The sequence below is a fragment of the Schistocerca piceifrons genome, chromosome X (assembly GCF_021461385.2).
Source record: "Schistocerca piceifrons isolate TAMUIC-IGC-003096 chromosome X, iqSchPice1.1, whole genome shotgun sequence".
Taxonomy (NCBI): Eukaryota; Metazoa; Arthropoda; class Insecta; order Orthoptera; family Acrididae; genus Schistocerca; species Schistocerca piceifrons.
In genome coordinates this window covers 119,081,908-119,107,216 of record NC_060149.1, presented here as the reverse complement: position 1 = coordinate 119,107,216, position 25,309 = coordinate 119,081,908, and the positions used below count along the sequence as shown (strand labels likewise).

Here is a 25,309-nt window from a genome sequence, read left to right as displayed (position 1 = left end):
ATACAATGTGCTTATTACTAATATGTTATTTAAATATAAATATATGAATGAATGAGATAACAGTTCATTTACAGGAGCAGAGCCCCATCCATCATAGCAGAGCAGTGCGAGATTGGTTTCAGGGCCAAGAGAGGATAAAGCTGTTGCCGTTTGTTCCACGATCACCGAACATCAGCCAGACATAGAATATGTGGGCAGAGGTAACAAGGTCATTGCCATGTGGACCTACAAATGCAAGCAACCTTTGGACGAATATGGAAAACATATGGTGGGAAGTAAACCATCACGCTACACTGTCGACGACTTAAAGAAATCAATGCCCCTACGCCTTCGAGAAATCTTACGTAATGATCATGGTGGGTTGCTTACTAAAAGTATACTCGTCCACAAAACCCATGTGGACAATCATCTGATAGTCGGTCAAGCTTTGCTTTGTCGCAGCACTTTAGATACAAGTCCATTTACTTTCAGTCTCCTCCTTACAATTCTTGCAATGCAAGGTAATTGAAAAATCTCATCCCTCGACGCCAACTGAGGAATTGACTGGTGCATGTGTTGTTCAACACACAGTAATTGTCACCCTCACTGGAATCAATGACTGTGTGTGTGTGTGTGTGTGTGTGTGTGTGTGTGTGTGTGTGTGTGTGTGTTTTTTTTCGTGTTCACGCACAATCTGAATCAATACTATTAACATTAGAGAGACAACAAACGATAAATATTGCATCAAATATGACTGTAAAGTATTTTAATGCGATGGGAAGTTACAAACTGAATTTTTACCCAACCCACGACCTGCATATTACGTTACGTTAAGTAAGATGTATTAACTCCACACTATCGTTAGCAGAGACAGTGCGCTCTTGTTGTCGAGGCTCGTGACAAGTGCAGCGATTAGCAGTGCCCAAAGCCGCCGCGATTTGTTTATGTTGGCTGAGCGTGGACACTGCAGCAGACGCTTTGCCATAAACAGAAAGAAATCACCTTGGCTCTGACTGCAGTGAGCGGATATCACTGCCTGCGTGTTCTTATAGTAACCAACGTGAGACTCTACTCACAGGTGCCATGGAGCAATTGCAACGGGTATCATGTCATTAGTCATCAGTATATTAACCAGTGATGACATGTCCACTCTATTTGAATCCCAAGAAAATAGGAACCTTCTCACAAAGGAATGTGAGGTGATATCAAAATTTATCCAACATACAAAAATTAACTGCAAAGCTTTCATGTATGCAGTAGTAGCACACAAGGAAATATTATGTCTTGGAAGCATATATTTCATTTGCTCTTCTCATATCAATGCTCTTGTTTTAGTATGAAGTGAGAAAAAAACCACGAAAACTAAAGTTCCTGAGAAGCATATCAGTCATTTCCTCTTCTCATATCATAACTTTTATTTTAGTATGAAGTAAAAAAACAAACAGTTTAAGGTTGTGAGGCATAATATGACATCAGATTCTTATCGTAGGCGCGATAGGAAACGCAAAATGCAGGGAGCTGTCCATTCTTTTGTCCAACAGTCTGTCTCCTTTCATGCATCACTCATGCTAGGAGATTCTTATTTACGGACTTGTGAGCATCAAGTTCTTCAGCAGAACAAGCCTTATGTTATTGTGCTAATTACGGTATGGAAAAAATGCAACAAAGACAATTTCCCCTAAAGCAGTGGGGATATTTGCAAATGTCTGTATTCAGCAATGACTGCCAGCTGCCACAACACTTCACAGAATCCATGCGGCAGGTAACACAACTGTGCGTGCACTTCAGACTTCATTCAGTAAGACGTCAGGAGATGGATGGAAACGTCAAATTAACGTCGCTTTCCGAGTAGTAGTCAATCCAGAATGAGGTATTATTAAGGTAGTTGAGCGTTCTAGCAATTACACTTTTATACTTCCCATATGAGTATTCCGATAGCCAAAAGAACCCGTTAGTGTGAAACTATTGGGAACTGCATTAATGTCAAACTGCAAGAACTTGAGACAATATGTGGACACTTCTTCTCGCTGGGTGACCTATGCCGGCCGGTGTGGCCCCTAGAACTTAGAACTACTTAAACCTAACTAACCTAATGACATCAGACACATCCATGCCCGAGACAGGATTCGAACCTGCGACCGTAGCGGTCGCGCGGTTCCAGACTGTAGCGCCTAGAACCTCTCGGCCACCCCGTCCGGCATATTTGTATACTGACCATTCGTTATTTGACTAAATATGAACTACAATCTGATTCGCATATCTATGACATGGGTTAGCGCCGGCACAAAGCAATGACTAAGGGTTGGATGCCGTTGAAGTCCCGTTACACTGATGGCAAGACAAATTTTCGCAAATCACCTCTATTGCCTCAAAAAACAATTGCATCTTAAATATCGAAGGACCGACGTCCACACTGTCACAGCGCGTTGAAATACAGCTGAGACGGCAGATGAATATTTGTGACCGACTGGGCTTCGAACCTGGACCTCCTGCTTACTAGACGGACATGCTGATCACTGCACTTTTATTTTTTTAAGAAAGTTTGAGAAGACTTTCAGCACCAGGTAGGCAGAGGCAAAGAGGGCAGGGGTCGAAGATCTGAGGCCTGGCCTCAATGCCTCCCCCATACCTGTCACTGAGCAGCTGCATTATTCCCATGTATTCCATGTTTGCACTCATATATACCTTTAAATTGTGGAACAAAACTGAAGTAGTAATTAAGGTAAAATAAATTACAGATAGCCGCCTCCACCTGCGTGCGTTCATTGTAGAACACAACTTTAACAGTGAAAAGGGTGATGGAAAAATACATAACAAACATTCATTCAGAAATATATTCACAATTTAAGTTATATTGCACTGGATGTGTATGAGGTCTGTAAGGAAGCCATATATTTTTCCACAAATGAAAAAAATTTCGAAGCCGGAGGGGTTTTGCCAAATTAGAACAGTTCTGATTTTAGAACCAAAGTAAAAAAATATTCCAGGAATAAAAAAAAAGTGAAAGAATAGTATTCGGCTTCTAACCAAAAAAACTGTCCACCTCTTCGTAGCCCACATAAAGCAATAGATAAAAAAATTTGAAACCATTCCTTATATTTGTTATTCTTCTTCAGCGTAAAATGTTCTTGTGCAATATAAAACATGTACTCTTATAAGTTCTGTTTGTTACGACATAAAACACAAACTGTCCCAGAAGCCACGAATAACTGTTATTCTTTGCGGATGGGTAACATTTCCAGTTGGGTTGTAAAGCTTCAGTTATCGGTATATGACTTTCTGCGGTTCTGTTGTTAGTGCTAATTTCTTCCTAGTCCAGTTCCAAATTCTAATTCTATTTTCACATAAGAAGATGTGCACTACAGTTTCTACAAGCCGACATTTGTCGCAGTATGGAGTTGGTCTCAATTTGATTTTCCATAATCGTTCCGCTGAGAGTATGGTTTCGTTTACAACATCACACCATACGTCACTGACTCTAGTTAGTAGACTTTTATTGTTGATATTTTTCCAGACGTTCCTCCAGTTTTTTGTAGGTTAATTTACTGGAATTGGTTTGTGAAGACGATGTGAGGTAATATAATCATAGACGGTTCTAGTGTTGGTTTGTGCTGGTGGAAGTCTTATACAGCTCCAATCGCCATAGTGCTTTCGGACGTAATCTAGGCTGGCATGCTACATTAAAAGAAGCGTTCCTATCCCCAGGACCTAACGAGAGGAACAGAAGTTTCGTGATGCCTGTCTTAGTGGCATGTATTAGTTTAAAAGCACGTCTTTAATTCCAAGTCCTCCGTTTTGCCTCTGCAAAGTCGCCGTGTGGAGGGATACTTGGAAGATATTTTGTTTCCACACATACCAAGAGGCTACAGCTAATATTTGATGTGCAGTGACCTGCAGTATCGGTAAGACTGCTGCGACATGATATATTTTGCTAAGTATGTACGTATTTATAAAGTGAACTTCCTGCAGTCGGTCTAACAATCGCATGTCATGGTCCTTCAACAAGGTTCCGATGACATTAAGTTTCCGCTCCCAATTGTTCGTGGCCACGCGCTTGGGATTCGCCCTTAACCTCAAGCCGAGTTGGAGTCTCTCTTCAGTTACATCTAACAAGTGCGCACCTGTTGCATTATTGTAAGAACCGAGATGAAGGTTCATTTGGCTACAAGAATGCGTATGTTCCTCCAGGTGACACATTATCCAAACCTAACATTTCCCGGAAGGTGGATCATTAGATATGGGCACTTTTCTTGGCCTTCAAGGTCCTCGGACCTTATCTCTTTGGATTTTTGCCTGCAGGGATGGTTAAAGGCGAAGTCTACAAATACAAAGTAAACCCAAGAGCCGATTTGATCGTTCGGATTATGAATAGTGCAGCCCTCATAAAAGAACGCAAAGACGACCTCAGTAAGGCTACACATGGTGTTATCAAGAGAAGTCAAATGTGCATTGAAGTTGGTTGGTGAATTTTTTAAATCAACTTTGAATGACCTCATTTGCCTTTGCTTTGAGTTTGTTAGCGTTACGTACTAACAGCTGTATCTCTGTACTCAATAAAAAGTGGACGCATTTATGTGGAATTTCTTTCGTCTGTACTACCACCTGCTAAAATATGTACTATTCCTCCTGAAACACCCTGTATATGGATATATGTGTGGTGTCTGTTCTTTCGGACATGTCAAAGAAAATGCTCCATGGCATTCTCCAACGACCTTCGATCTCGTTGCAGGGGCTGATAGAGATTTCAGAGCTGCTTGGCTGTCTGAATAAAAGTAGATGCTACGATTTTTGTAGGGTCTTCTCTAATTTTCCTCCGTGCACACGCTGACAGAAAAAAAGTGTAATACTGTGGCCATTTTACCTAAAGAGATTCTAGGCAGTACACCAGACCTGGTACTTTCATCTGTTTTCGACCTGTCAGTAAACCACTATATTATGTCTCCTGCACGGTGTTGTGGTTCGTTTTTCCACTGTTCCCTGCTTCCAACTGTTACATGACAAAGTTTATTGAAACAGCTAGAAGTTATTGTGTAGTTAGTCGGCATTTCCCCAGCCATCGCCTTACTGATTTGGGATTCCATATATTCTAACTATATCCAGTTATTTCCAATTTTTAGCCTTTATGTCCCTGCCACTGCCTCCATTTTAAGCCACAGGTGTAAGGTGGGCATGTCTAGCATAATATCCATTCCAAGAGTGGATGTTCTGCTAATTCCATCTGTTTGTGAAAGCAGGTCAGTCTCTGCACTTTGCCAGACTCCCTAGCAGCCACCTTCTGTTCGACTTTGTTCATATTATAGGCCAATAAATTATCATTGGTCTTTTTGCAGGGATGTCTATCCAGTACGTACTGGGTTTAGACCCCAGTTTACCCTACAGCAGCTTCTAGTGCTTATAAGATTATCTTTCGCAGTGGAAAATATTCTTTATGTGAGGTGTTCATAATAGTTTTCCATCCAGGGCTACCTCTAGATACACTACAACCCTCTCTAAAGTTTCACCGAGAAACATAATTTTTCAGTATGTGTGCTGGACATGCTTCCCCATAAATAATACTACACCAATTTTCGTGGGGCTTGTCTTTAAACACTTTTTCACAATGTTCAGTGCTCATAGGTTTAACAGTACTAGCAAATTTTCTAAGTCTTACTGTGAATAGATCGTCTACTTATTCTTTTCAAGAGTAGTCTCCCGCATTCAGCTCATCTATGAGTTCATTCACCACTAGGTTCTCCGTCTCTAACCATTTACTCGAAGGTCGTATTACTCAACATCTAGGAAGAGACAGAGAGCATCCGGAAAGGGTAGTGCCTTTTCCACCTTCCCAACAAGTTGGTGAAGTGTTATTTCACATGATTTGCTTCGCAAGTATTACGAAAATGTGGCAGTTCATAGATAAAATTATGTATTCACAACAACAAAAATATGTCGGCAGAAAACAAAAACGTGGCATTATGAATTTATCAGTACCTCAAGGTTTTCGCTTTGACACTAAGGGTTACTAAAAGCAGCAAGACGAATTTTGCTAGAGCGTTGTCATACAATTCCCTCAATGAATTAGTATCTGCCTGCTTGTAGCTCTGCTACAAAACAATTAAAAATCTAGCTTCCGGCGAGGCTCGAAAGGCGAACACAGGCAGCATGCACCTGACAGGCAAGCACGTTATCTACGAGCTAGCGAATAGGCGCGGTGTCTTCCATTTCCTTATTGACTCAGTAAGCGCTATGGCAGATAAACCGCAACATAAGAGGCGACAGTAGTTGTATTTCACATATGTAACGACTTTCGTGGACTCAAAAGGATTAACTGATATCCTTGTCACATCTCAAGCGAAAATCACTCAGTATTAAATTGAAATCACACGATAATATCAAGTGAATTTAGCAGGATAGTTCTGTGCCCTCAAGGAAGTAACTCGTCAGTCACAGAGTTGCCAAACATATTCTGCGCTGTGGCCAAGTTTCAGTTATACCGTTAGAAAGGATACCAGCTGATGTGTTCTGTGAGTGACCTCGGAAGTGACTATAGCTTCGTTTCAAAGTTGCGGGTGGCAAGGGCCGCAAGATCCTCATTATATGTCAATGAGTCTTATTCGCATTTCTGTAACTAGGTTTAGGGGCTAGAGTGCAATTACTTGTAATACATCGATGCACTGAATGCAAACTAAATGTCATAAATTAATAACTGCGGCAATTATTTGTGTTTTACGGACTTAATCGGACTGAAACCTTGAAAGTGTATTCACCAGACGCGATTCACAGTTTTGGAACTTCTCTAGTGGTTGAGTTGGCAATGTATATTTGCTGTGCAATATTGTTATTGAGACCACTGTAATTAGCACATCCACCAGAAGACAGGCATGGCCTGGCTTATTGTTGTCAGCTTTCCTGGTGGATATTTTGCCTTTGTTCGAAACGTGAAGACTTAGGGTGAATTCAAGCATTCCATATTGCGAAAACTTGATGTTTCTATTCTTCCAGCTCTAACACTGAAATAACAGTTACAATAAGCGGAAGATAAGCGCCTGTGAATCAACAGTTATTAATGCAATCATAATTAGTCGACATATTCCATCTGTCATCTGATAATTGTGAAAAACTACTTTTTTCATCTTCACAGCACCACAGTATGAACTCAAGTGTTTCATAGGATACTTATACTTAATTTCGTTGTGATCGTTTTCAATGACAGTACAGGAGGAGCAAAACCATCTGGCATGAAACATACTTTTCCAGCGGGATTTGAATCTTTGGCTACAGTTGCAGTAGCACGTCCAGTGAGGTATCAAGAATGTGATCAATCGCTCATTGCTCATTTCCGAAAGAACAGACACTACGAATCGAAATAGACAGCCTTGTTAATCAATTAAAGATTGAAGGACAGATGTCCAGGCGGTCATGTGCATTAAAATAGAACAACGGCGTCAGATGAAAATTTGTGTCTGACCAGGTTTGAACCCGGATTCGTAGTGTCTTTTCTTTCGGACATTCCCGAAAGAACAGACACCACACATATATCCATATACAGGGAGTTATATGGCATTTTTTCTGCAATTTGTCTATACCACCACATCCTACAATATTTACTATTCCTCCTCAAACATCCTGTATAATTATTTGGGTCCTGACGGGTCATCAAAAATTTTCAGTGCTAAACGCACAGCATCGACCGAACCCTAGCGGGAAAACAATGTGGCCGCGGGCGAGTGAAATAATAGCGGAATAGCGCCTCTGAAGTTCCATTTGCATTACGTCTAGGACGGAGAGAATCCAAAATAACAGTAATAGGTCACCCAGTGAAGAGAAGAGTCCACGTATTGTCTCAGTTTTTGCAGTTTGATATTAATGCAGTTCCCAATAGTTTCACACTAACGGGTTCCTTTGGCTATCGGAACAATCATATGGGAATTATAAAAGTGTAATTGCTAGAACGCTCAACTACCTTAATAACACCTCATTCTGGATTGAATACGACTTGGAAAGCGACGTTAATATGACGTTTCCATCCATCTCCTGACGTCTTACTGAATGAAGTCTGAAGTGCACGCACAGTTGTGTTGCCTGCCGCATGGATTCTGTGAAGTGTTGTGGCAGCTGGCAGTCATTGCTGAATACAGACATTTGCAAATATCCCCACTGCTTTAGGGGAAATCGTCTTTGTTGCATTTTTTCCATACCGTAATTAGCACAATAACATAAGGCTTGTTCTGCTGAAGAACTTGATGCCCACAAGTCCGTAAATAAGAATCTCCTAGTGCGAGTGATGCATGAAAGGAGACAGACTGTTGGACAAAAGAATGGACAGCTCCCTGCGTTTTGCGTTTCCGATAGCGCCTACGATAAGAATCTGATGTCATATTATGTCTCACAAGCTTAAACTGTTTGTTTTTTTACTTCATACTAAAATAAAAGTTATGATATGAGAAGAGGAAATGACTGATATGCTTCTCAGGAACTTTAATTTTCGTGGTTTTTTTCTCACTTCATACAAAAACAAGAGCGTTAATGTGAGAAGAGGAAATGAAATATGCGCTTCCAAGACATAATATTTCCTTGTGTGCTACTACTGCATACATGAAAGCCTTGCAGTTAATTTTTGTATGTTGGATTAATTTTGATATCACCTCACATTCCTTTGTGAGAAGGTTCCTATTTTCTTGGGATTCAAATAGAGTGGACATGTCATCACTGGTTAATATACTGATGACTAATGACATGATACCCGTTGCAATTGCTCCATGGCACCTGTGAGTAGAGTCTCACGTTGGTTACTTAAGAACACGCAGGCAGTGATATCCGCTCACTGCAGTCAGAGCCAAGGTGATTTCTTTCTGTTTATGGCGAAGCGTCTGCTGCAGTGTCCACGCTCAGCCAACATAAACAAATCACGGCGGCATTGGGCACTGCTAATCGCTGCACTTGTCACGAGCCTTGACAACAAGAGCGCACTGTCTCTGCTAACGATAGTATGGAGTTAATACATCTTACTTAACGTAACGTAATATGCAGGTCGTGGGTTGGGTAAAAATTCAGTTTGTAGCTTCCCATCGCATTAAAATACTTTACAGTCATATTTGATGCAATATTTATCGTTTGTTGTCTCTCTAATGTTAATAGTATTGATTCAGATTCTGTGTGAACACGAAAACACACACACACACACACACACACACACACACACACACACACACACACAGTCATTGATTCCAGTGAGGGTGACAATTACTGTGTGTTGAACAACACATGCACCAGTCAATTCCTCAGTTGGCGTCGAGTGGATGAGATTTTTCAATTACCTTGCATTGCAAGAATTGTAAGGAGGAGACTGAAAGTAAATGGACTTGTATCTAAAGTGCTGCGACAAAGCAAAGCTTGACCGACTATCAGATGATTGTCCACATGGGTTTTGTGGACGAGTATACTTTTAGTAAGCAACCCACCACGATCATTACGTAAGATTTCTCGAAGGCGTAGGGGCATTGATTTCTTTAAGTCGTCGACAGTGTAGCGTGATGGTTTACTTCCCACCATACGTTTTCCATATTCGTCCAAAGGTTGCTTGCATTTGTAGGTCCACATGGCAATGACCTTGTTACCTCTGCCCACATATTCTATGTCTGGCTGATGTTCGGTGATCGTGGAACAAACGGCAACAGCTTTATCCTCTCTTGGCCCTGAAACCAATCTCGCACTGCTCTGCTATGATGGATGGGGCTCTGCTCCTGTAAATAAACTGTTATCTCATTCATTCATATATTTATATTTAAATAACATATTAGTAATAAGCACATTGTATTATTCTTTCCACAGTGTTTAAGAATTCAGGCCCTGTCATAAATAAGTGATCTAGATTCAACCGTCCGATTAAGAATGTGGTTTACCCAGTCTATCAAATGATGAGAGCCGTATTCGGATATCCACATTAAGCCTGACTGGCCTACTCCGATTAGAACGATCTGGTATCGAAATGAAATTACAGAAATCGGATAAATCAAACGTCTGTACTGCAACAATGCTGCGCACATAAATTCCTATGATGGAGTAACAGGTAGCAACTGCCTAAGAAAAAGTGAGAAATATGTCTACTAGCAGCAATGTAACGTAATTGTAAGCCATATTTATGTGATGGAAATACCGAATCGAACTATGCACATCTATTTCAGTGGTGGGAAGATGCACCATATTGGATTTGCTGACGACATAATGACAATAATAATAATAATAATAATAATAATAATAATAATAATAATAATTAAAATCCCGTGGGGCCAATAGGGGAAACCCTCCCCCCTAGGGATGGTACTGAGGAAATCAAATACTTGGGGTGAACCAAATACTAACACAATCCTCAACGACTACTCAATCCATTGAACTCAAATTCCACGCACGTCTGAGTGAAAACCACTGCTACTCTGGTCACCGTCTGTTAGCTCCTTGAACTCGGCTGAAAATATTTGCTTCCAAAAGCTTCAACACCCTCTGGTCCAGTCTGGTCCTGGTATCACCCAGGCCAAACCAATGAAACACAAGCAAACATGAACTGTGCAAACTGTCGGCAGGCGGCAGTTGGAATTTCGGATTCTGGGGAGGCCAGGTTATCACGGCAGAGAATATTGAAGATCTCTTGTAAATTTCCCTACAAGCAGAAAATATGCATTTGAAAGCTACACCTCGCGCGAGATTAGCCGAGCGGTCTGAGGCGCAGCAGTCATGGACTGTTCGGCTGGTCCTGGCGAAGGTTCGAGTCCTCCCTCGGGCATGTGTGTGTGTGTGTGTGTGTGTGTGTGTGTGTCCTTAGGATAATTTAGGTTAAGCAGTGTAGTGTGAAAGCTTAGGGACTGATGACCTTAGCAGTTAAGTCCCATAAGATTTCACACACATAAGAACTTTTTTTTTGTAACAAAACATCGACACATTGATGCAAATACAAAAACTAAATAATTTCGCATAGTAAATCGACCGACAAAAAATTCTCATCATTGCTCTTCAAGAACCAGGACTAACTGACAATGAAACCTTGCAATACAGAAACCATTGCATCTTCAAGAGCAAAATGCAACAAAAGGTAGCGAAAGGCGTACCAATCTTCGGCATGGCATTTCTCGAACACAGATCCATCATCAGTTCTGTCAAAGAAATCACACCCATCAACAATCGACTTATGAACACACTCGAAAATACTATGAGCAAAATTCACCAAGATGACGTGAAAATACCAAAGGGAGACTTCAACTCTCTATTTGGGACAGAAAAAACCTGTAGAAAAATCATTGCTACAAATTCAACACACCGAAACGCTTAGAGCAACAGCACACGTCTGACTGATATTTGCCAACAATTCAACCACAAAAGGATGTCTTCCCACTTTAGGAAAATACCATTTCTCAAGTAACATGCTTGGCTACCAGGTGCAAGCTGCTTTTGTTCGCCTTTCAAGACTCGCTGAAAGGCGGATTTTTTATTCGTTTTGTCGTAGAGCTACAAGCAGGCAGATACAAACCCAATAAGGGAATCGTAAGACAGCGCTCGAGCAAAATACGTCTTGGTACTTTCAGTAGCCCTTAGTGTCAGAGCGAAAACCTTACGGTACTGCCAGTTTCATAATGCCACTTTTGTTTTCTGCTGAAATATTTTTGGTTGTTGTGAATACATAATTTTATCTATGAAATGCCACATTTTCATAATACTTGCGAATGATACAGGAAATTAAGTAAATACAGATCTTTTCAAAGTCAAAAGTCGGTAATATTCTACTAATTCGTGTTAAAATAGGCTCAATTGTCTTACAGACACAAAATGCTTTATTAAGATAGATTGCCATCGTGATGTTTCTGTAGTAAGCTGAATTTAATTTGTATTAGTACAGTGAATATTTTAATTGCATTTTCCATTAGTTTACTAATCGCAACATTAATCATCAAAGAGAAATTAATCAGCAGCTGAATTTTCTTTCACGATATCTACAACAATCTGACTATGCTAAAGTTGTTTGCAAATTCTACGCCTGTAGAAACCCACTGGTTCCAACGATGTCATTAAACCAGTGTAGTTTTAAGAGTTTTTTCGTCTAGAAATGAATTGCCCTTAACGGTTGATCGATCAAGAGCGGGAAAGGTAAAATTTTACGAATATATGACGAGAGGGACAAGTGCTTGGGAGAGGACTTCCCCATCAATTCAAGTGCCTGAGAGACGACTTTCCTATCAATCTCCTGGATAGTTTTGTTTCTCAAATCAACAGAGTGAGTTATCATGCAGTAGCATAGGTGATGTAGTTTTGTTGTTCAATTTTCTTACACTGTGACTGAAAGGTGTCACAGTTGTTGACAACAAATTCCAGCTTTGTTGCACACACCCCTTGGGGCAGAATTCGTAGCCCAAAACTCACTTTTGGGGCTATCAGATGTAAAATATTATGTTCACACTACTCTTTACTCTAGTCTACGTCTTTTGGTGGGGCCCAGCCTTTCGTTTCTTCTTAGGAAGTTAACGATAATGGCATCATAACACGTTACCAGTAACAGTACTGCATAGGAATGCTCAATGAGCGACCTGATGACGTTGAATAATAGGCACTCCGTTGATTTTTGTTGTTTCGAATTAACTGCAAGATGATAACTAGAACTTCAAATTCGAAAATGGCATTGATACATACACTGACAGCGTGGCGCCGCCTTCACATGGGCGGCGCCGGATTTCAGGCGGCGGGTGGCGTCTGTCCGGTGGCCGGTAGCCGCTGCAGCGCGAGGAAACGCTCGAGCATAAGCTGTTCTGATCGCGACACAGCCACGAGCTGTTCTGCGGAATTGTTTCTGGAATACTTGTTATTGCGAGTGGGTAGAATGTTAAGCGAATTGTCTTCGATGTTCAACCAGACTCATAACTTTAGACCGAAATGTGGGGGAAAAAAAAACCACAGTTGGACGCGAACATGCGACTCTAAGTTTAGAATGCACGACGATTACCGCGAGACCATGGGCTCACTCCATCCATGCCAACTCGGAAGTAGACAACACTTCCTCCTAACACTTCCGCATCTTACAGTGTTGCCAGATTGTGCAGATGGCTGGACTTAGAGTTGTCAGGGGCGGTCAGTTTTATTGGCCACCTTAAGTGAACGACTCGGACTTAGTCTCTGTGGCGGCTGGCCAGCGGTCAGTTTTTATGTCTAAGACTGTACATTCTCGCACATAGTTCAACCTGTTATTACTGTCAGTTGTTCATTTCCATTCTGGTAGTCTGAATCTATGGATTTTGCTAGTAATTACAACAACGCTGCTCATTTGCAAACCCAATCAAGCACATAATCAGACAGCGATTGGCATTCATCCGTTCGGCTTTACTCCGCTCAGCTCGTATAGCCCTGTCCCCTTTTGTCTGCAGAAAGTTTATTTCCAGATGCGATGAGGATTTTCCTGACAGAGACATCATGTACACTATGCACACATTCAAATATCAACTTATGATTAATTCAGAAATTAACTTAAAATGTGTTCAAAACCCAACAGGGAAGCGTTTCAAAATCATATGAATAACCGATAGACAAACGTGCGCTGGGCACTAGGCGCTTTGTGAAACAAGTCTTTTTCCTCAAGAATATGAATTTGGTGCCCCCCTTTTCCTGGTAGCATCTAGCTGCTTGCTGTGACTGCTCACACAGCCAACAGCCACATTCCTGTAGCCAGAAGTGGCAGAATCTACTTCTCAAACGCGACTCAACTGAGCATGCGCATGAGCCCACTCGTAAATGCTAAAACGAATCTAAAGTAAATAGTTGTGACTTCACGCTCTTCGGAGACAATTTGTTGTTGTGATGCATTGCATAGTTTCCCTAAAGCCTTTGACAGCTTTTGCTGTTGGCACACGCCTGCATGAGCACTGTGTGTCATTGTTGTATATGGCACATTTCTTTTGCAATTTAAGTTTTTTTCATTCTTTTTCTCTCGTTTATGTTTTACCGTTGAAGTATTATTCTGCAGTAGCGGTAATCAGTCATATCCTTTGTTAGAATATCAGTTCTTACCAGTCAAAATAAAAAAAAATTAACTGAAAACTAAAACAATGAATAATTCCTGGAATTCTAAAAAATTCCTGGGTTTTTCCAGGTTTTCTCACGGATGAAAAAATTCCCAGGTTATTCCCGGTTGTCCTGGGTTGTATACCCCCTATTATTGTGCACGGTCTCCTTCAAAGTATTCTCCTCCACAATCAATACACTGCTCCCAACACAGTTTACACTTCTTGAAGCAGTCTTGGTACATCTCTTGCTGGATAGTGTGAAGCGCTGTCTGGGAATTTTCTTTTATCTTGTCTATTGTTACAAATCTTTGTCCTTTCAATGGGGTTTTCAACTTCAGTAATAAGAAAAGATTTCACAGGTGCCAGGTCTGCAGAGTGAGGAGGATGAGGCAGAACAGTGATTTCGTGTTTTGTGTCACAGTCACACACCAATAGGGATGAGTGTGCAGGTATGCTATTACGATGCACAAGAGCCATAAATTGTCTCACCACATTTCAGGCCATTTCCTTCTCACAATTATTTGCAGGCATTGCAACATGTCCCAATAGTACCATCGATTAACAGTTTGTCCCTGGGGCATGAATTCATGATGAACTAATCCTTAAATGTCAAAGCTAACTATCAGCATGGCTTTGACATTTGACCTGACCTGATGAGCTTTTTTTGGTCTTGGAGAACCTTCCTTGACCCACTGTGAAGACTGAAAGGGAGGAATGTGCAGGTGCATTATCGTGATGCAAGAGCCACGAATTGTCTCGCCACATTTCACATTTACTAGCAGGCATTGCAGCATGTCCCACACTGCTATCGATTAATAGCTTGTCCCTGTGGCACGAATTCATGATAAACTAATCCTTCAAAGTCAAAGAAAACTATCAGCGTGGCTTTGACATTTGAGCTAACCCGATGACCTTTTCTTGGTCTTGGAGAACCCTTCCTGAGCCATAGTGAAGATTGAACCTTGGTCTCAGTATCATAACTGTAGACCCACATCTCATCACCAGTTATGATTCTCTTAAGGAACATCTAGTTGTCATCTGCACGGGAAGCTCTTCACAGATTGTGAGGCGAATGTCTTTCTTATCTCGACTATGAGCCGTGGGACGAACCTGGTGTCAACATGATGCATTCCAAGATGCTGTCTCAGGATTTCATGATATGATCCAACAGAGATGTTACATTCTACTCCTCTAACTATGCCATCTTGAAATTCACAAATTGTGCAACACAACATTCTATTCAATACAGTACTGAACAATAACTAAAAGACATACAACGATGAAACTTACGGCAGTCACACATTAAATACAGGTGTGTGCAGGGATGCCACCCACATTTTGCTCCAACACAGAATTGGTGCAAAATTACGAATGTTCGGGAATTTTCTGAAAAGACTTCTTATGTACAACACATATGTAGTTGTAGTGGGAGAGGGGATGTAGATGTAGATCTAGTAGTAAGATTAAAATGGAGAAAAAAGGGGAAGACAAAATGCATTTTTTGTGGCTTCATGTAACTTCAGAAAAAGGTAACCTTTAAAATAATATAGCATATAATTCAGAATTATTTCACATAATTCAAACAGTATTTCCTAATTCAAAACAATTAGCTTCCCTTAAGGATGACATGATAGAATATCTATTTCCACTTTCCACACTACAACACAAGATGCAAAATACTATTGCCAATCTGACAACTGTTACATCCCAGTGCTGAAATTAGCAGAGTGAGCAATACATACTGCAGGCTCCTTTCATGGGTATTGCTTTTCAATATTAAGTCACTGAAACCTAAAAGATAAGCAGATTCCCCAATGAATCTGTTAATTTCAGCTTCAAAATCAAACATCGGGGAAAAAATCTCTCATAATTTTAGTAGTAAATGCAAGAACCAAATGTTCTGATAAATACATGGTAAAGTAGTAATGTCAAAGAAAAGTACCTCAACATCTGCAGTTAGTGTTTCCAGCAATTTCTCTTTTGCATCATCACCAATGTAAATTTTCATCCCTTCTTTGACAAAATCATTATCTTTAAGTGTCGGCAAATCCTTTTCCCTTTCTTTGTCAGAGGCTTCTCGATCCACTGTGGAACCTTTCAAATCAAATTTCCTGGAAAAACAGGCACATATAACAGAAATCTATTTAAATTCACAAATCATCATCTGTGAGTATGTGATAACCATGACAACAACTACATTTACATTTTATGAAAGAATACATTAATTAGAAATATAAGATGACTGTCCCCTCCATCCTATCTTTTTGTTTTTTTTTTTTTTTTTTTTTTTCTTTTATGTATAAAAGAAGCAATTATTGTAGTAGGGAATGTAGGCAAAATCTGTTAAATAAGTCAGTTTTTACAATCATAATATGAGCACACATATTTATTTAAAGCAAAGATTCAAAGATGAGGTTATGAAACATGAAAAGGGAAACTAGAGTGGGAGGGCAGTGGGGGCTTGGGAGATGGAAGAGGGGGGAGGGAAGGCTGTAGATGGTTGGGAAGTGGAGAAGGGGGAGGGAAGAAGGGAGGAAGGGAGGGAGGGGAGGGCTTTACAGGACAGGAAGGTGAAGGAGGGAGGACTGTATAGGGTTGGGAAGTGAAAGAGGGAGGGAGTTATGTACAAGGTAGGGCAGGGGCAGACGGATTGAAGAATAAGTAGGAGAGAGGGGGAGCAGGAGGAAGGAGAAAGTGGGAGGGAGGGGGCAGTACGAGGCTGGGGAAAGTGGGAGGGAGTGGGCGAGTAAGAGACTGGGGGAAGTGGGAGGGAGTGGGCGAGTACGAGGCTGGGGGAAGTGGGAGGGAGTGGGCGAGTACGAGGCTGGGGGAAGTGGGAGGGAGGGGACGAGTACGGGGCTGGGGGAAGTGGGAGGGAGGGGACGAGTACGGGGCTGGGGGAAGTGGGAGGGAGGGGGCGAGTACAAGGCTGGGGGAAGTGGGAGGGAGGGGTGAGTACGAGGTTGGGGGAAGTGGGAGGGAGGGGGCCAGTACGAGGCTGGGGGAAGTGGGACGGAGGGGGCGAGTACGAGGCTGGGGGAAGTGGGAGGGAGGGGGCGAGTACGAGGCTGGGGGAAGTGGGAGGGAGGGGGCGAGTACGAGGCTGGGGGAAGTGGGAGGGAGTGGGCGAGTACGAGGCTCGGGGAAGTGGGAGGGTAGGGGAAGTAGGACAGGGGGGAAGTGGAAGGGAAGGGAAAGGAGGATGGGGAGTAAGTGGAAGGGAAGGGAAAGGAGGATGGGGAGTAAGTGGCACAGAAGGCCAAGTGGGACGGGAGGGCAAGTGGGACGACAAATAAGAGGGAGAGAGAGGGAAGCAGGGGAGAAGGGAAACTGAGAGGGAGGGGGAAGTTGGAGAGAAGAAATGGGAAGTAGGAGGGAGGAGTAAGTAGGAGGGAGGAGGAAGAGGGGAGTGGGAGAGAGGGGAAGCATGACGGAGGGGGGGGGGGGGGGTGACAGAGGCAGGGAGAAGTATAATTTTGTTACTTAACTAATATTTACATTCATGGTGTGCACTAAATTTCTCTGGTGGCAGTAAATATTAGTCCTCAAGCTCATATTGGTGAGCAGGCATTTGATTTTCAAATAACTCCTTCCATCTCTGGTAGGGTTTGTTAGTGTGAAAAAAATTGAGTTGCACTGCAGCTCGGAGTTGATGTACAATGGCATGATCCCCTCCAACTGGCTGGGCAAGTAAGTTGGAAGAAGGAAGGCAGTTGCATACCTTCTCCAACAGTCATGTCTAGTAAAGCACTGTGGTGTTCAAAACACCTTCAGATTGATGACAGCTTTGCCTTATTTTAACAGACACTAAGAGATACTCAAGATAAAAATTGTTTGTGTCTAGCTTTATTTAACTGAATCCACCCCCCACCCCCCCCCACCCCCTCTCTCTCTCTCTCTCTCTCTCTCTCTCTCTCTCTCTCTCTCTCTCTCTCTCTCTGTCTCTGTCTCTGTCTCTATTTATCAACTAAAATCATTTTCACAAGTTGTTTGGTAGTGATATGTTACAAATCACTAACATATTAAAAGAGTGTACCACACTTAGATTCAGATCCAGGCTCTTGCCTTTCACGGGCAATACTGTTAACAACTGAGCTATCAAGATATGACACTCAACATGTCTCACAACTTCAACCTGTGTATCAGAAACTTTACAGAGACCCTGCCATATTCTTCACTGGAGTGGCAGTCCTGGAAAAAAGTTCATGTTGACAAATGTGTTACCCACACAACTGTCCGTGAAAGAAGAGATGGACCCAGATCTGAGTCCCAGTTTAACAATGAGTTACAATCTAAAAGGAAATACAATAACATCATACATTCTACTGCAGAGTTAAAGATTCGTACTACAAACATCTATTATAGCTGGTTAATTACATGTTTCATTGATCAACCTCACAGTGACAATTATGATGTGGAATGTGTCATGTGCATACGAAATGCACACAAGAATCACGGATCCTTAAAAAAAATTTTTTTTTGTCACCTACTCCATTCCCTTAAATGGCACAAAATGCATATATTATATCTATATATTTATTTATTCATATTCAAAAATTCATCTATGGTATAGAAGGAGTTGTCAAGGAGATAAGATTTCAATTTATTTTTGAAACTATTATTGCTGTCTGTCAGAAATTTTATTTCATCTAGTAATTTATCGAAAAGTTTCACAACAGCATATTTTACCCCTTTCTGTGCCAAAGATAGGTTAAGTAGAGGATAGCGTAAGTCTGTTTTTCTTTTGGTATTATAATCATGAATGTCACGCTGGTCCATGTTGTTGAGAGCAAATTTCATTACTGAGTAAATGTACTTTGAGGCTGTTGTAAGAATTCCTAACCTTTTAAACATATGCCTACAAGATATGCAACTATGAGTCCCACACATTACTCTAACCACTTTCTTTTGAGCAGTGAATAGTTTTTGCTTATACAAAACATCTCATGGAGCACGCATGTATGGGAAAAGGATCTGTATTAATATTAACTGAGTGATTGGAGCGAAGCAAGAGTTATGATTGCCAGGTCCCACAGCTGTTGACAAGGAAGACAATGAAAACCAGGATGACAGACTGTCATGATCTTTCAAATTTATAAGTAGTCACTCCAGAATTTTCTTACGGAATCATAGTGTGTGATGAAATCTGGATATTTTATTTCAATTTTGAGAGAGAAAACAATCTGATGAATTTCAGGCTTTCTTTCAGGATCTCTGCACTGAAAGAAGCACCAACATGTTGAATAATAGGTGGGGAAAGAGGGGCTGCAGGGGGGGGGGGGATTTTCATATACTTTCTTGAACATGAAACAAATGTTACCAAGATACAATGCTGTTAATTGTTGGTCAAGCTGCAGTGTACCTTTTGACCACATGAAGCACCGATGACCTTAGAAATTGGTCAACTGGTATGGACAGTTGTGCCGTAACAACAAGCAGCCCTGGTGTAATAATTTACCCCAAACCTTTGCAAAATTGTATTGGTATCATTGAAACAAAAATAGGTGATTGGTGGAGTGCAATGAATCAAATGGATCACACTTTAAGAGACATTGCCAAAGAACTATTGTTTTCACATAAAAAATTACTTCTGTAGTGATTTTCAGTTGCCTAGCTATACTGTCCAGTGGGATACATTTTGATTGGCCATGGTATTTTCGATGATTTTCTTCATAGGCAGACTGTTAACTGGCTACAGATCTAAGATTAAATCTAAATGCTCTCCCACATGCTCAGTATCCTTTGTCATCATTTATGAATTAAAACTGTTGTATACAGATCACGAGTTGTAACACCAGCACAGTGGCTTTGTTACATCAAATGTATACACAATATTTACATTCACTGAAATGAGACCAGATAACTTGGGACACAATTGTGTGAACTTACAGTTTGGACAGTATACGGTAGAAAGTAACACAGAGAAGGAACACTGCATTTCCAAAATCAACCCAAAATCTGACATTTCTCTATCAGTTGTGGACATGTTTTCAATTAACACAGTTACTATGCCAGTCAGTTAGTGCCCAGTAGTCAAAAATGAATAAATCTATGTTAGTTCCGAGTCTGTAACTGGGCATCAATGAGTGAATATCCTTTGTTCAGTATTTTCAGGTTTGGTGCCACGTAGTTGAAATGCGCACATCTTATGTCCAGTACTTTCTCATTACAGTACATCATGCTTTATACAAACATCTATGTTAATCATCACAACTTGTGAACTTTGTAAAACTTCTATTAGTCAGTGTAGCTTACTGAGCTGTGCTCTGTGTTACAATATTGATGTTCATATATACAGAGTGAGGTACCTTGGCGGTGATGGTGATGGTGGTGGTGATGGTGGTGGTGGTGGTGGTGGTGATGGTGGGGTGGGGAGGGAGGGGGGGGGGGGGGGGGAGATGGATGCCCCAAGTGCAAAATTGCAAGGACTTGCATATAGTCCATATAATAACTGATCTTCTATTTTCATCGCTTTTTTAACAATTATTAATCGACATGTTCAGTCACCGGAGTGGGGGTCGCTCCATCCTCAAAAAGGCAGGTCATGAGATCTCTAATTTGTTGGAGTGGCCCACTTTTACTTTAAGCGCATGCACAAAACAAGTACTCTTGTTTGCTTCATGACTCCGTTATTACGTTTCAGTTCGGAAATAAAGGTTCTCCCTAGTAGCCTACACCAGGACTGAAAGACATAAAAAAAAGAAGCCTCTGGATATAATGCACATATAAATAATATTTCTATTTTATAGAATGGTGCATAAGAAAGTTTAGTTAGTAATAAATTCATTTTTTAATTGTTTGCAATAAGAGCGCTGCTGTTCCCAGAGTACAGGTGGACAAGAAGTTCTTTGTTACTAACAGAATCACTGAGGTTTGATGCTCTGTAGAGGTAGTACCAATTTACACAAACAGATGGTGCTGACTGTATGAACTTTATGCTAGTCTGTATTACTCGATTAATCATAGTGATCACATTCCCACAGTTGCAGCTGGCAAGTGGTGTTGTGGTGGTCCATTCTTCTACGTAGACCATTTTCATAAATTTAACACATCTATACTTAGTATATTAATGAAAAATCTGTCATTCAGTACTTTTTTTTTTTTTACATATTCTTATGTTCTCACCTGATGATGCTGAAAAATAAGTAATGTTATCTCTAAATTTTAGTTACAGAGAGAAAAATATAGTCTTGTAAAAGTTTAATTTGCTTCAATTTAATACATTTACACAGTGCTTATTTAAATTAATTTTTATCTTTGGACACTGCTCTGTGGTTACCTATTTTTTTTCCCCTAAGTGTGTCATTAAAATTGGCCCAAAACATGCACACATTCATTCTCAGATTTAAGGCCTCCATGTCGCTGGAATGTCTAACACCAAAATTGCTTAAAAGTTGTGTGTTGATCCAAAAACTGTTAGAGTTTGGGTTAATGGAGCTGATGGCAATGTTTGTGACAGTAAGGGAGTTGGACACCAACAAAACTCACACCAAGCACTAAAAATAACTCAGACCTATGGTAAAGGTTAAAACTGTTATCTGTTCTCTGGCAGCTATCAAAGTCTGAATTTCTCTTATGACTATGAGCAAAGACAGAAGACCATCAGTAGTATAAATGTAAAAGACTGTTCATAGATAATCCTGGGGAAAACATGCTTATGTCCAATGAAAAAGATCCTATGCTGCCAGAAAAAAATGTTGTTGATCATCAGGCACTTTGTAAAAGAATAATGTCTGATGTTTCCTGTGATGCCAACCCTGAAGGAATAAGGAAAAGTATACACATTCTCTTTACAGAAGAGAGTACAGTAGAGCTTTATCCATAGACCAACACACAAAATTCCTGAATCCATACAAATGAACCACAGAAAATTTATACAGTTCATAGACAAAAGCAAGGCTTGGAGACACCGGTTGCCGACGGCATCTGTGGCTATGGAAAAACTGAACTGTGCGTGGTTGATGCAGAAAGGACCATCAATGCTGATTATTACTAGGGAGCACAAGCAGTCCAGAATGGTATTTTCACAAATCTAGACAATTCCGTTCTTATGTATGATGGAGTGACAATTCACACAACCACACAAACAATGACACTTATGGAAAGAACATTCCCTACTGTTTGCAAAGAGCTGCCTGGAACAGGTCAGACCTAAACCTATAGAACACCTGTGCACGAGACTACAGGATATAGTCTTCAAAGAACCTTGTTCACACAACAGAAACCAGCTTATTTCAAGTGTTCATGAGGAATAGAACTTGGTCACCCCCTGAAGAGACAGCAGAGCTCATGGAGAGTTTTGGCAGATGAACTGAAGAATGATCCCGTAATCAGTGGTGCCATACAAAATACTGGAAAAGTGAACAAATCACTGCGCAAATCATTCACTCAAGTGCAGCAAGGTGTTTTTTGAAGAAAAAAAAATATGAAAAGAAAAGAAAGAGAGAGAGAGAAAAAAGAGAAGAGAAGAAACCTGTAAAACTGTGTAATAAAAATATTCTTAAAAAGCTTCAGGGAGAAACTGTCCATACATCCTGCAGTTTTAGTGAGTTTCCCATAAGAAACAGTAGATATTGAGATTGGTCTTAACCATTACGTACCGGAGAAGGATATCTGAGTAACCCCAAGCAAGTGTTACCTTCATAATTATTTTAGTTTTTGCAAACAATGGACTGTATTTTTTGTATTTGTCCACTTAAATGTCTGTTAAGACACTTTTTTGTATTTAATGTAGCCTATAAAACTTCATAACCTAAATAAATAGGCTGGGGCAGCATGAATATCCCACTCAGTATTTCTCGTAACGGTTTCTGGCTAGCTACAGGGCTTATTGGGCACATTCTGTCCTGTTTGTCATTCCCTTTCTAACTGGTACAGATGTACCACCACCTACTGTAGCCCTGGTTCCCTTCTAGCCTTCAGTAGTGCCACTATGACGACTAAAAATTTTCAACACTAGTTACCAACTAGTTGTGTTTATTTATTGGTTGTTTACATGCATTTTTTTCAACAGATAATACTGGCAGATCATTTTTTAAGGATTCATTTTATATGAAGTTAGAAAATGGCAATTGAGTTTTAAGGACAGGGTTGTCGTATTCTCCTGTGAAATATGCTATATATTGCTTTTCTTGCGTGGTTTAAAAAAATAAAGGGAGAAATTCTTTTGTAGAGCCACGTGGTTTTAAAACGTGGAAAAAGCTAACCCCAGGTATTAGATCTTGAAAAAAGTTGTCACTGTGTTGAAACATTTGAAAACTAGAGAGCACTTAAAATGAGACTACAAAAAATATGTCACTTACAACTGGAAGACTGTATTACCAAGAATTCTTACTGTATTTGGCCAGATAATCTTTACCCTTGCGTGGACACCCACAAGATCTTTGTGGAAGTAATAACTGGATTTTTCCTCAAAACTTTCAAGCAACTTGAATTTGAGCCAACTGTGAATCATCTTCACAAATTTCAGCAGACCGACAGCTATGGTGTGTGTCATCTTTCTCCATGGAGTCAAAGCGAATTCATCAAACTACTTTGAGATCAAGGCAGCATAGAGATGTTAAAGAAAATTTCTAAAGCTACATATTTCTCTATCACATTTGATAGTACATCAGATATATCGCATACCAACAAAATGTCTCCAGTAATTCGTTATGTACACACTTTGACTTAAAACCCAGCTGGTAACTGCCTGCCACGAAGTCTAAGTCTGCACTGATCGCAACATGGAACAAATAACATGACAACAGTGATAATTCTCTATATCCACCTATCTGCACAATCTGGCACACAGTAGGCTGTGGCAGTTCCTGAAGGAAGTCTTGTTTTCTGCTTGAGTTATTATACTACATCTACACCCATGGTCTAGCAGTACACAACATGTTGCCTGAATGCGTCTTGCAATTGAACCGGCCTGTTGCCTAAATTTTTATAGTGCCTTTCGTCTGAATACGGAAATCCTAAACGTTATGGTGGTAAAGTTTGTTTTTCACTTTCTGACACACCAGTAATAACTCTTCCATACAATAACATTTTTGTGAAAAATTTCTTGGCAGATTGTCTGCCTTTGAATGCTGCATGTGTCAGACCTCTCCAGGACCCATTTGCTGGCTCCTGGCAGTGGTTGCTGCAGTGGAGCTGCCCTCCTTCACCTTGTGTAGAAAGCATCAGCTACCACTTGAAAAGTATAAAATGGTTTATTGCTGTTGAGTGACACTCCACAAAAAGTCTATGATTTTCGTTTCACACTTGATAGCAACAGAGGCAGATGAACTATTTTTACATGATGAGTACTGTATTATAGTAATATGCAAGACGTGAGTATGGCCCAAAATTAATTTTATAGTTTTTGATCCAATTAGAATACCTCACTATGTTGTTTAATGTTATTACTAATGCTTTATATCTCGTTTCTTTTTCTTTTAGAAGCGATTCATCAATCAATTTTTTTGCATGTGTGGAACCACTGAGCTAACGTGATGCTGCTGGGAGGTGGTCTGTCTAATCCATTTTATTACTTATGTGAAGTACAGCACTCCTGGAGAGAAGAAAATTAAATTTTCTGTCTCTGTGTCTCATCTTACATGAGGATTATCTCTGGAGGATTATATCATCAAACTGAAATGAATTTAATGGAACAATTCAGAAGCAAGCACACTATCACAGGGTTGCCAAATATTTGCAACAATGTTACCAAGCCTTAGGTGTGTCTAGGACAGCTATGTAGCAAAATGCTTGTCGTGATCATCTTATATGGCTCTCAGAGGGAAAGTGTAAGTGCATTTGGTATGTATGTAGTATTCTCTCCTGATGCTTTTGAATGTCACCTATCACGCTATCTGTATTTAAGGAATTCAATAATATTTAATCTAGAATTCCTCATTTTTTGAAGCTTTCCAGCATGGAAAGGTGATATTAATGCCAGTGTTATATAATTTCAATGCAGGGATAGCAAAGCTAATGATACCAGTCTCCGCTTGAGCACCATAAGGCATGTGAAATATTTAGGTATATGATTTTCCATCACTATTACAATTCCCCCAAAATATAAATGGCTAAAACTCTTACTTTGACAGTTTGGAACAAAAACTTATTTAAGTGGAATGAAAAATAATTGGAAATCAATCTTCCCTCACACACCATCAAACAGTAAGATATGAAACACTTTGTGCCTCGAAATCAAATGTGTCTATGTGCAGTCTTGCACCAAATACATACAGAATTTCATGACTACCACAAAAATGCAGAAGTATGTTGGTGATGAAGGAAAGCAAGAAGAAACACAGTTAACTAATTGTTTGATACCACACATT

General features: G+C 40.4%; 1 protein-coding gene across 3 annotated transcripts in view; it reads right to left on the bottom strand.

The window, feature by feature from the left end:
- The window catches only part of LOC124721920 (phosphatidylinositol 5-phosphate 4-kinase type-2 alpha), a 106,280-nt gene that overhangs the window by 16,962 nt on the left and 64,009 nt on the right, over positions 1–25,309 (bottom strand). For all 3 annotated transcript variants that reach the window (XM_047247072.1, XM_047247073.1, XM_047247074.1), the window contains one exon: positions 15,940–16,108. In XM_047247072.1, coding sequence (XP_047103028.1) covers positions 15,940–16,108 — 169 coding nt within the window. The remainder of the gene's footprint in view (positions 1–15,939; positions 16,109–25,309) is intronic.